Source organism: Scomber japonicus, chromosome 4, assembly GCF_027409825.1.
Source record: "Scomber japonicus isolate fScoJap1 chromosome 4, fScoJap1.pri, whole genome shotgun sequence".
Classification (NCBI taxonomy): Eukaryota; Metazoa; Chordata; class Actinopteri; order Scombriformes; family Scombridae; genus Scomber; species Scomber japonicus.
Genome location: NC_070581.1, coordinates 22,957,586 through 22,969,308, shown reverse-complemented (window position 1 = coordinate 22,969,308; position 11,723 = coordinate 22,957,586). Strand labels below are relative to the sequence as shown.

The 11,723-nt window shown below is 40.5% G+C and overlaps 1 protein-coding gene across 2 annotated transcripts; it reads left to right on the top strand.

The window, feature by feature from the left end:
- The first annotated feature begins 1,877 nt into the window (after nucleotides 1–1,877).
- On the top strand, nucleotides 1,878–8,077 carry slc6a1a (solute carrier family 6 member 1a). 2 transcript variants are annotated; one of them, XM_053318399.1, is made up of 15 exons: nucleotides 1,878–2,112; nucleotides 2,355–2,486; nucleotides 2,684–2,784; nucleotides 2,958–3,067; nucleotides 3,232–3,364; nucleotides 4,070–4,204; nucleotides 4,304–4,407; nucleotides 5,059–5,183; nucleotides 5,380–5,492; nucleotides 6,156–6,287; nucleotides 6,563–6,665; nucleotides 6,989–7,089; nucleotides 7,253–7,420; nucleotides 7,577–7,673; nucleotides 7,725–8,077. In XM_053318399.1, exons 1-15 carry the CDS (start codon nucleotides 1,878–1,880, stop codon nucleotides 8,075–8,077), a joined length of 2,142 nt encoding a protein of 713 aa, XP_053174374.1. The 2 variants fall into 2 exon arrangements, with proteins under 2 accessions (XP_053174374.1, XP_053174373.1); XM_053318398.1 differs by having other exon boundaries at nucleotides 7,577–8,077.
- Nucleotides 8,078–11,723: the final 3,646 nt, after the last annotated feature.

The following is an 11,723-nucleotide window of genomic DNA, read 5'->3' as shown; positions in this document are numbered from 1 at the left end:
ACAATTTTTAAGCAGTTGACTCTTTAAAGTGTCTGAAATAAAGAGTCAGAAAGCCCCCCCAAAAACTGCCCAATATTGATCACTTTGAAATGGGATCATTTATCATTTCCATTCAGTTTCCATGGATTGCAAAACTTGCTTGCCTAGCAATGGGAGGTGAAGGCACACACAAATGTGAATTGCCTCGTTATTGGTATTTATTAAGAAGAGGTAAAAGAGTAAAACTAATTGAAATATGAAGTAAAACAAACATGCTATAAGTGCGATGTCAGTGCAGCCTATAGATGAGGATGAGGATGAAGAGGAGGAGGAGGGGGGGCGACTTTGAGATGACATTGAGGCTGTGTAGATGGGAGTTGAGTCTCTGGTTGTTGATGTTAGACAGTCGCACAAGGCGAAGCGGCTGCTGCCCGTGTTGATTCAGCCTCCTCCTCCTCCTCCTCTTCCTCCTCCTCTTCCTCCTCCTGGTCTTCAGCACTGCTCCCCGCTGGACAGCTCCTGCTTGGACACCTCTAACACTGCATGGTCCCTTTAAGTCTTTTAATGGAAGTAAAATCTATTTATGTTCCAAGAAATATTGGGAGTTTACAACTTCGCCCACAGGAGGAATCTACGGATACCTCGTTTCGAGATTTGTGGCAGGCAGCGTATCCTCGGCGGCGCAGATCACAGATTCATTGTGAGTAAACTGGCTGCTTGAATTCTTGCGTCTGTCTGTGCGTGTGTGCGTGTTTGAACCCTCGTACAAACGACTCTCCTTAATGCATGATTCATTCTTTCATTTAGTCTTTGCAGCGATAGTGACTGTGATTAAATTGTGAATGAGACTGTCAATATGTTGCTGGGGTCAATGTAATGACTGCATGATGAGCTCTGCACCTATACGCTATAGCCAATTAAATGCAGAATTGATTTCTGATGTCTAGTCTATTGGATTGTGCAAATGTGGCATTTTCAGGTGCTTAATAAAGCGTTTGGCTCTCAATTAATCGGTTAGAATGGGTTGGTTGTTTGTGCAGCCGGATGCGTAAAGCTTTTACGCATTGGACATCCCTTTGTCTCCACTGTGCGTTTTGTGTTCCAGTTTGTTTGAGACCTCTCTATATCCCTGCTGTTCAATTTCCCTGCTGTTCAATTCAATTCTGCATGTGGATAACTGTTAGGAGAATCTGCAGGTGGTAATTGGTGGACTCCACTTCATTATACTTAATTGTCATAGGCTATTTGGTATTGCTACGGTGCGTCTTGCGCCTGAAGTGTACGTTTTGGATTTTGTCGTTTGTCGTAAAGTTTTCTTCTTTTTGTCGTTGATGTTAGTAATGTCATGTTTTTGTTGTGATTATTTAATTGCATACTTTGTTTAGCCTATCATGTGTGTAATGATCTGGCTTTGACTGCTGTTAATTTACGCGCAATCTGTCGTCTGTTTTACTTATGGGATCAAGTCCAGCATGACTTTGCCATCGATGGTTTTTGGTGTTTGTTGATTCTGATATAAATGAAAATTTTGTCAGGGATCCAAATGTTCATGAGATGCTTTAGTCTGCGTTTTTTTTAATGCAAATCGAACTCGTATATATTTGAATTTAATTGATATTGTTTTATTGCACTTGACAGGGAGTAAATTGATGTAGTGCAAAATGTCCATATTTGCTTCCTAAGTAATCACATTTTCAGCGACTCCTGGGGGAAAAAACGACCAATTGCTCTATTCACGATTCCAGGTTAACGGCGACTGAAGTGCCGTGTGCGCACAGGCTGCATCTCCAGACATTTGGTCCAAAGGTTAGGTCTGAAAAACCGCGAAGCTGCTGTCTACGTGGACTGGTGCTGAAGCCTCCCGTCCGACTGCCAGGACCTCTGCCAAATCCAGAGACATGGCGACGAACGGCACCAAAACGGATGGACAAGTCACAGAACTGAACGAGGTGGCCACTAGTAATGACAAACCCAAGTCACTGGACGTGAAACCCGAAAAGCAGAAAAAGGATGAGTTGCCTGCTAGAGAAACATGGGCGGGAAAATTTGATTTCCTCCTGTCGTGTGTGGGTTATGCAATTGGACTGGGAAATGTATGGAGATTTCCCTATCTCTGTGGAAAAAACGGTGGAGGTAAACATGTTTTTTTTTTTCTTCTCACTGCTAATTTAAGCAAACTGCACGGCCCATTCAGCTCCAAGACGCACATAGTCGAGCTTACCTAATTGACCGTGTCGATGACATGAAAAGAATATCACCTACATTTGCTGCCTAATTAATTAACGTTGTGCTGTGGTAAAGTAATGCATCAGTGCAGTTTTAGCTTGAGATTAGTCATTTTTCATGCATAACTTGATCTACTTTCATCCATCCAGGAGCCTTCTTGATTCCCTATTTTTTGACTCTCATATTTGCTGGGATGCCCTTGTTTCTACTGGAATGCTCCCTTGGCCAATACACCTCAATTGGAGGGCTTGGTGTGTGGAAACTGGCTCCTATGTTTAAAGGTACATCTCACTCAAACCAAATATTTCTGGAGAATTGTTTCTTAATGCCATATAAGTAATAATAATCTTTATTTTGTAATAATCCATGCAGAAAAAATATATTGTATTTGGTGTTTTTATAGAAATGATTATCAGGATTTATGAAGGCCACACAGTGATAGTTTTACTATATTATCTAATTCATTTCTGTATGATAGGTGTGGGCCTTGCAGCAGCTGTCCTGTCCTTCTGGCTTAACATTTACTACATTGTAATCATTTCCTGGGCTATTTACTACCTGTATAACTCCTTCACCTCTGTAAGTATAATCATACAGTGTACTCACGTGATTCATAAAAAGCTGAAACCAGCATAGGGTCAAGGTTGATATATCATCAGGAATTGTAGACTGTGATACCTGTAAGAAACATACATATCCCTAAATATGTCAAAGAGGAGAGAGAAAAAAACACTATAATTTCTGTTTTTCAGGATCTTCCATGGAGCTCATGTAACAACGCATGGAACACAGACAAATGTTACACAAACTACTCCATTGCAGATACCACCAATCTCACCAGTGCAGTGGTGGAGTTTTGGGAGTAAGATATTGACTTGCTTTCTTTTGCTTTCACATCAGCAGAGCTTTAAAGTATCCTGCATGCATCCCTGAGATACATAAAAGACAGCCACCTCTGCTGCATGGTTATTTCTGTGTGTGTATGTGTGTGTAATAGTCTCATTGTTGCTCGCTCTCGTCTTATAGGCGCAACATGCATGAAATGACCGATGGCTTGGAAAAACCAGGCCAGATTCGAGTGCCACTGGCAATAACGCTGGCCATCGCTTGGGTCCTTGTGTACTTCTGTATCTGGAAAGGGGTTAGCTGGACAGGGAAGGTAAGACGTACCCAGAATTTGGGTATCCAAGACCTCTTATGCTATACTGATTCCTAATAAGGTATGTGACAGTAATGCAATATTAATCACTCTAATATCACCTCATAAATCATTTAGAATGCAGTCAGCATTGTCCAGATTGATTTTTAAAATAAGAGAAGAAGGCATCAAACACTCATGTTCACTAATCCTGCTCTGCCTCATGGTGGCTCCTCTAATTCCAATTCTCCTGACACAGTGTCTATACTGAGTGTGGATTCATGATAGGAGGAGCAACAGCCATACGCTACAATCTGGTTTTGTCCTCTCTCTTCACTCGAAGCAGTTTCCCTCCCTCGTGGTGCCACATTTCGAAAGTCTATTGCATCATGTGACCATGGCAAATAAAATTTGTTTTGGTCACAAAATACCCCATCCCCCTGCACATTTTGCTCACAAATTGCTTACACAGTGTCATAAATGCACAGAACAGAGACAGAGGGAGCTGATTCAAAGTGAAGCTGCAGTACTTTCTTTGCTGGATATATGGTCTCTTCATCTGTTTTGTTTTTGTTTGTTTTGTCTAAAAGAGACTGAGGGCAAAAAAAAAATACAGTGTCTTTTTAGCACTCATGAAAATGTCTTTCTGAAAAATCTGAAATTTCAGAAATTTTATGAGAGATGCAATGGTGATAACTGTCTTCACATTTGTCTCACATTTTATAGGTGGTTTACTTCTCAGCTACATATCCCTACTTCATGCTGTTTATTCTCTTCATCCGTGGGGTGACTCTACCTGGAGCTAAAGAGGGAATTTTGTTCTATGTCACCCCTAACTTTGAAAAACTCAAAGAATCTGGGGTAATGACATATTATTACGTGATTCATACCTATGTACTTCATGCATGAGTGAGCAAAGCTCGGCCCGCACGCAACTAAATGTGTGTGTTTCTTTGTCAGGTATGGCTAGATGCAGCAACCCAGATCTTTTTTTCCTACGGATTGGGATTGGGGTCACTTATAGCTCTAGGCAGCTATAACCCTTTCAATAACAATGTTTACAGGTAAGACTCGTGATGTAGGAGGTCATCTATGAGACAGGGAGTTCTACTGAATTTAATATATAAGTACAAATCGTAATAACAGCTGAAGACTATATTAATTAAATTGCTGCTATCTTATTATATTATACACCCCTATTTACAGGCCCATATTCAAGGTACTGCTTAAGAGCCCTTAATGGGTCCTATTAATGTGAGTTGCTGGCATGAATATAATAAAAATCTAAGAGAGACACTGTTTCTTGCTCTCAGTCTGCGTGCTGGAGGAAAAAATAACTGATTGCAAAGGCTGAGTGTTTTCTCCAGCAGCCCCATGGTTCTGGGTCACATAAACAATCAGTTACTTAAAAATAGTTGCATTCATTTCATGTGCTTGTTTCGATTGGATCTATGTTAGTACCCCTATATCTACAAGGATTCCTATTATTTAATATGAAATTAAATCTCTTTAAGTCTGTCTTAAACAATAAAAATAGCTTTTTGTCAAATGTGTGTATGAACAAGAGGGGAAATTGCAGCAATGTATGATTTCAGCTATTATTTCAGATCTCAGTCTCATGTTCACACTTTTCAGGAAGCTTAATTCAGAAAAATAATAATACAAGTAAACTTAAATTCTTGACACAAGGCCTATTCTATATTTCCTCTCCCCAGAGACTCTATTATTGTGTGCTGCATCAACTCATGTACCAGCATGTTTGCTGGCCTTGTAATCTTCTCTATTGTTGGCTTCATGGCACATGTGACAAAGAAAGAAATTGCCGACGTAGCAGCTTCAGGTAACTACGGATTGCATATATGCCTTCTTCTGTAAATGTTCTGTCACTGCAAACAAAACAAAAAATCTGCACTGTCATTGATGCTGACTGCTAAACACAGCTTTTGTCATTACATTTACATGATATCTTGTGTCTACGGTTATATAGTGCTGTAAGTGACCCTGACGAAATATGATTTTTCCTGTTTACTATCCAGGTCCTGGCTTAGCTTTTCTGGCCTACCCAGAGGCTGTAACCCAGTTGCCTGTGTCTCCTCTCTGGGCCATTCTGTTCTTCTCCATGCTGCTCATGCTGGGGATAGACAGTCAGGTAAGGGGCTTGGAGATGATCTGCTCATGGGCTGACCTAAATATTTAAATGCAGGTACATATCATGCAGCTCACCCCTGCTCTCTGCATGATAAGCATGCAATTTGCTCCTTGTGGACAGATATAGCTGAGCTTTGACATCAGCTGTCAACTCTTTTTAATGCAAATTTATCACCTCCATGTGCCCCCAGGTTTCACTGTCTGTGTGTATCTTTATTTTGTGTATGATATTTGGGTTCGAACAAGGCTGCAGAAACTAGAAAAACATATACAGACAGCTATACACTGGCTATGACCACCGGCACTTTAATGTAAAAGACATAAATTATAACCATATTCCAAATGTCATAGTGACATCGCTTTTGGATATCAAGGCTATTACCACAATGGCCCTCAATAAGTGGCTACTTGGTCATTCAAAAGATGACAGTGTTTTTGTCTCATGGTTGGTTGCACACTGCAATTCTTTGTCATTTGTCATCATGAGTCAGCGTAACCCCAAATATGAAGCTTCAGAAGAAAACAATATATTTTGGAAAATATTCACCTCTATATATCTAAATATATATTAAAACATATGTATGTACGAATATGCAGCGAGATGCAGGTATTGCACATAGTCACACTTTATGTTTAATACTGTTTCTTTGATTTTGTCCTTTAGTTCTGCACTGTTGAAGGCTTCATCACTGCTTTGGTCGATGAATTTCCCAGAGTTCTTAGGAAGAGACGAGAGCTCTTCATCGCAGCTGTCTGTCTGGTGTCCTATGTGATCGGACTTTCAAACATCACACAGGTACAGCAGGGTAGCTCTCACATGTTGCCGACTACTAACTATCAATGGCACCAAATAAAAAAATATTTCAGTATGAAAATCAGTACAAGAATAGAAAGATGTAAGATTTGTGATTAAATCTATGAATCTAAGTAGTGAACAAGAGCCAATTAAGAATTGTAGATTTTCTGATTTGCCCTTCTTATGGCAGCTAATACATTACCATGTTATGTTATGCTATGCTGTATCTGCACACAAAGTCTTTCTGTAACAATGATCCATTTTTCTGTAACTAGGGTGGAATCTATGTGTTCAAACTGTTTGACTACTACTCTGCCAGTGGGATGTGTCTGCTGTTCTTGGTCTTCTTTGAATGCATCTCCATATCCTGGTGCTATGGTATGTATCATCAATATTTCATAAAATAAAGAGGAAAAAAAGAAAGAAGGAAACAATTTATCCTTAAGTGTACTGTTTCTCTTTCCATTTAAATTAAATTGTTGAAATATTGCACATATGCAAATTTGGGGGAAAAGATGAAGGTTAAAAAATGTCATACCTATCCAAAGATGTTTGCGCAGCTTCAAACACTGTTCAGCCTCAAGGTCATGAGCACTCGCGTGTTCCACCTCGCCATCCTCATCATCATGCATGGCAGACCAGCAGCAAATTGAAATAAATTGGATATGAATATTTTGATCATAGATTCATTTGTCTTGCAGGTGCGAACAAGTTCTACGACAACATCCAGGAGATGATTGGATACAAGCCTTGTCTCTGGTGGAAACTGTGCTGGGTCTTCTTCACCCCTCTCATTGTTGGTGTGAGTAGTCTGAACTAATACAACAGTACATGTAAAGTCATGACATGAAAAATGAAACAATAAATAAAGTCAATATTATCTGCCTGCAGCCACGTCAGGCTGAGACAGTGCTGCCTGTAGTCAGTGGTGTCAGGATGCATAAAGCGTCTCATGTCTCCCACAGGGGGTGTTCTTGTTCAGCGCCATAGAAATGGTTCCTCTCACAATGGGAGACTATGTGTTCCCAGGCTGGGGTCAGGGAGTGGGCTGGCTCATGGCGCTGTCCTCCATGGTTCTCATACCAGGATACATGATCTATATGTATCTCGGGCTCAAGGGCACTTACAAAGAGGTAAGAAATGAACTGTCTGTTGGGTTTGTTGGGTGATGGGTGACAGGTTTGTCTACTTTGTGTTGTCAGATTTTTTGAGATCTGGTTGTTTGCTACTCTACCCATAACCAAATGCTTTTTCTTATGTAAGTAATTTGCACTCTTCTTCTCTACCAGCGACTTCGGATAATGCTTCAGCCTCCTAAAGTTGTCAGGCGACCTCAGGAGAATGGACCTGAGCAGCAGGCAGAGACCAACGCTGCTAATCTCTCCAGCCCTGCCAATCCATCCAATCCTGCCAGCCCTGCCAGCCCTGCCAACCCAGCTCCCGCAAACCCGGCCAGCCCAACCAGTCCGGCTCCTGTCAACTCAACTAGTCCTGTGACCCCCGCTAACCCGGCTCCCCCACCGGCCAATCCAGCCACCGCTACTAGCCCAGTGAACCCAGCCACTAGTCCCACCATCACCACCACCATCAGCAGCACCACCATGACCACCTCCTTAAGCCCCACCGCCGCAACCACCACCACCACAGCAAGTCCGGCTAATACCACCACCACCACAACAATGAGCCCAACCAGCCCACCGCCCAACCCAACTAGCCCAATGGAGCCTGTTAACCCCCCAAACCCAACAAGTCCAACCTCTAACCTGACCAATGCCGAGGCCAACGTGTAGACAACAAAGAAACCCTCATGGAGCATGTAGACAAAAGAGAACATTACAAAGGACTTCCAAGATTTTAATTGATTCACCTACCTCCAGGGGCAATATGTGATCAAAACAGATTTTCGAAACCATTGTTTAATTTTTCTGCATTTGTAAAACCAAGCCAATGATGTCTTATTGTTGGTTTGCATTCCAAAAACAATATCAAAGACTGTTAGTGTTCACAAATACAACCATAAATCTGAATTTAAAAGATGTAAACATACTGTGTAATACTGTGAGAAAAGAAAAAAACATAGAGATATAGATTAGAGATTTGTTGAATATCTTCATGAATCAAGTAAATACCGTGTGAATATAGTAGATGAAGTAGTGAACAAAATTGACATCATTGAAGAGTGCAAAAGATGGCGTCAATTTTATTGTGGATGTTTACTAAACCTCACGCAGTTGTCTCTTTTCCAAATGTTGCACTCTGTGAGGTAAACTACAAGCCACAAGGCGAATGGGGGGGGGGGGAGCTCTGAGTAAGCACAATGCCAATAAGAAGTTCATGTTTAGGAGTAATCTGGAGCAATCCAGTATTTGTTGCAAAAGATTTTGTGTGTGAGAGAGACTGTTATTTTTTTCCTTCCTTTTTTTTCAGTAAAAAAAAAATAAGAGAAAACTTTTATGTGATCGAAACATTTTTAGAATTATTTTTAGGATGTTTTATACTATATGTGTTGTGATGGAGGACCAAAATCAATAGGCAGACAAAAGCAAAAACTATGCCATTTTAGTGTTCGGTTGGCAAAGCACCGGGTACAAAGAAGTACAAAAAAGAAAAAGAAAAAGAAAAAAAAGCACACAGGGTTAGAAAAGTGATTTCCAAACATCTACTACGACTATCCCTTAATGCTGACAGTCAATCCTGTTTACGTTTTGCATGCTTTCCTCAGGAACATCAGTGGAAAATTTCTGAAATGTCTCCTGACAAATGAAAAAAAAGAAGAAGAAGACGAAGAAGTAGAAGAAGAAGAAGAAGAACAGAGAAGGCCTTAAGCCAATACACCAATTTCAACTAAGCCATAGTCTGTTTACATGACTGGGCAGAACTACAAAATACCACTTTGTATGCTAGCACAAAAACCTGGACCAACTCTGTGTTGAAGTACAGTCTTTCTTTTTTCTTTATGTGTAATGATCAATCATAGTTTGATCAATATGTATTCAGCAATACATATGTAGATGTATAAGTGCAGGCCAGTAAGCAAGTGGTCTGTTTCTCTTTTTGTTTATGTTGTCTTTGCTTTTTACTGGTGAAAAGCACAAAGCTTTAATTTCCCCAGACTTTTGCCATGGCGTGTTAGGACAATGTTAGTTTGCTTCTATGGCAGCTACTGTGAAAGGCATCTGGTTGAACAGAACATGTTTACTTAGAAAAGCAAAACAACTGAGCGAAAATGTGAAATGGCTACAGTTCATGTCCTGTGAATTTTGTATAAAGTTACTCTACCACAGTTTTCTCTGGAACTTTGTTGTAAAACTGTACCGTGTAAAACATGTAACTGTGAATGTCTGTAATACATTGGAAGTTATTGTCTAAATGTTGAAAAAATGGAGTTGCTGTTTTCTGCAATAATATTTTGATCACAGAAGCTAAAGCACATATCTTACAGAAATATACGAGATGATGATGACAATGAAGATACTGACGATTATATTAAAAATAGAAACTATGTCTAGTAAAACAATATTGTTTTGTATATTTTTAACTGTCTCACTGCCTAATGTAAAACATAATATAAACATGATATGTATCTAAATGGTGTCACATGATAAAGCACGATTGTTATGTTATACAAACAGAAAAAGACTGAAAAAATAAAGAATTATAGAAAATATAAATACAATACATGCCTGGCATATGTCCCTTATAGCATGTGTGTTTAAAGTAGCTGTCCTGTGTTTTTCAACGTTGTTATCGGGAAATTAGGTCAACCCAACTATCCTATCAAAAGATGTACGCTACGCTGAATCCTTCCGCAGTAATTGGCTATTGTTCCTTTTCTTGTAAATAAACCCCGTTGTTATCCATAGAGTATTTCTACTATCACATTTGAGAAAATGTGAGACCAATAAGATTACAAGCAGGGATTAAGTTTTTTTTTAAGTCTTGCACATCTGGGTTCATTTTCTGTTTCATTTGAATGAGGCCAGGTGGGACCTTTAAAACGATACTTTAGTGGTTTTTCAGTGAAGATGACATCCAGCTTAACTGTACCATGGGGGGTGGGGGGGTGGACTAAACACCAAATGGGGAAAAAAATAGAAACATCAAAAGAGAATGGGAGAAAAATGTCTGAAGCCCTTCTTGGTGGTTTATTGAATGTCAGAAACACAAGCTGATAGAGAGGCCTCGGCAAGCAAGAAAAACATCACCACAAAACAGCTCCTGCCCCGGGGCCTGGCGTACCCACCCGCCCCATCTCCCCAGCCTCTTATGGCTCTGTGGGTATTTATGTGTTTGTGTGTGTGTGTGTGTGTGTGTGTGTGTGTGTGTGTGTGTGTGTGTGTGTGTGTGTGTGTCTGCCTTCGTCTTCTCCCCCACCTCCTGCAGTTGCTGCTTCCATTAGCTTCCAGTGTGATAAAAGAGACGGCACCAGCTGACACCACCACAATGACTTGCCATGGATAAAAGAATGAGATGTCCCCTCTAGTAGCTCGTGGCAAACTGTATGTGTGTCTGTGTGTGTGAAAGAGTGAGAGCGAGAGAGAGAGATTGGAAGTGGTGGAGGAGGAGGAGGAGGAGGAGGAGAAGAGGTTAGGTTAGACAGAAAGCTATGTGTTTGGGCAGACTGGGGTTTGAATAATGCCCCTAATGGGGGCTCATATAAACTAGGCCCTGATGGATGACTTACTAGCCTCCTTTATTCCCAGTTGTGCAATTTAGCATCATTACCTATGAAAACCAGTCACCACCAGGACAACCCAAACTGATGTGTCCGCAAGAGCCATAGATCTTCATTTTCGGCAAAGGGGAGGACAGGAGGAGGAAGTTCTTGATTAGTTGCAAGCAATCTAGCAGAACACAATTAGTCTTAGGTTAGTGCCAGCAATTTTCAGCTTCATCTGGAGTGACGGATTTAACTTATTTTATTTTATGACCAATATTTTTAACAGCAACAAAAAGAATATATTTTCATGTGCTTTGGTAGGGTGAAAAATATTTGTTTTGTAATTCTTCCAGAGAGGATGTGCGTCCTATTTCTGAACTTCTGTCTTTTTTCCCCTGCTCGCTCTCGCCAACTCTCCAACGACCAATACTTGCTGACATCCCAGTGTTACGCTGAAATCTGTGACCCATGTGACCTGATTAGGAATTTCAGCTGTATTGCCATTGCAATTGTTTTTTTTTATCATGCTCACATAGTGTGTTTTGTCACTAAAATGGTGCCCCCACAGTATTCAGATAGAGCTTTTTGACATTTTGATGACAAAAAATGTGACCTCAAAAAATTCAGCTTGGAAACTGCATGATGACCAGTGAGCACCAGGTCACAGATTTTGATGTGACACCCATTCCTACAATATGATGACTTTAAGCAGTAATGATGGTGCCCAAGTTGGTGCTGATGTCCAAACAGCCTGAATGTTATCATTTTTTCAGCTA

Excerpts from the sequence above, each read along its gene's own strand:
- slc6a1a (XM_053318398.1), top strand. The coding sequence starts at position 1,878 with ATGGCGACGAACGGCACCAAAACGGATGGACAAGTCACAGAACTGAAC. Across the intron at positions 2,785-2,957 it reads TGTATAACTCCTTCACCTCT|GATCTTCCATGGAGCTCATG; the intron begins GTAAGTATAATC and ends TCTGTTTTTCAG. Across the intron at positions 4,408-5,058 it reads TTCAATAACAATGTTTACAG|AGACTCTATTATTGTGTGCT; the intron begins GTAAGACTCGTG and ends TCCTCTCCCCAG.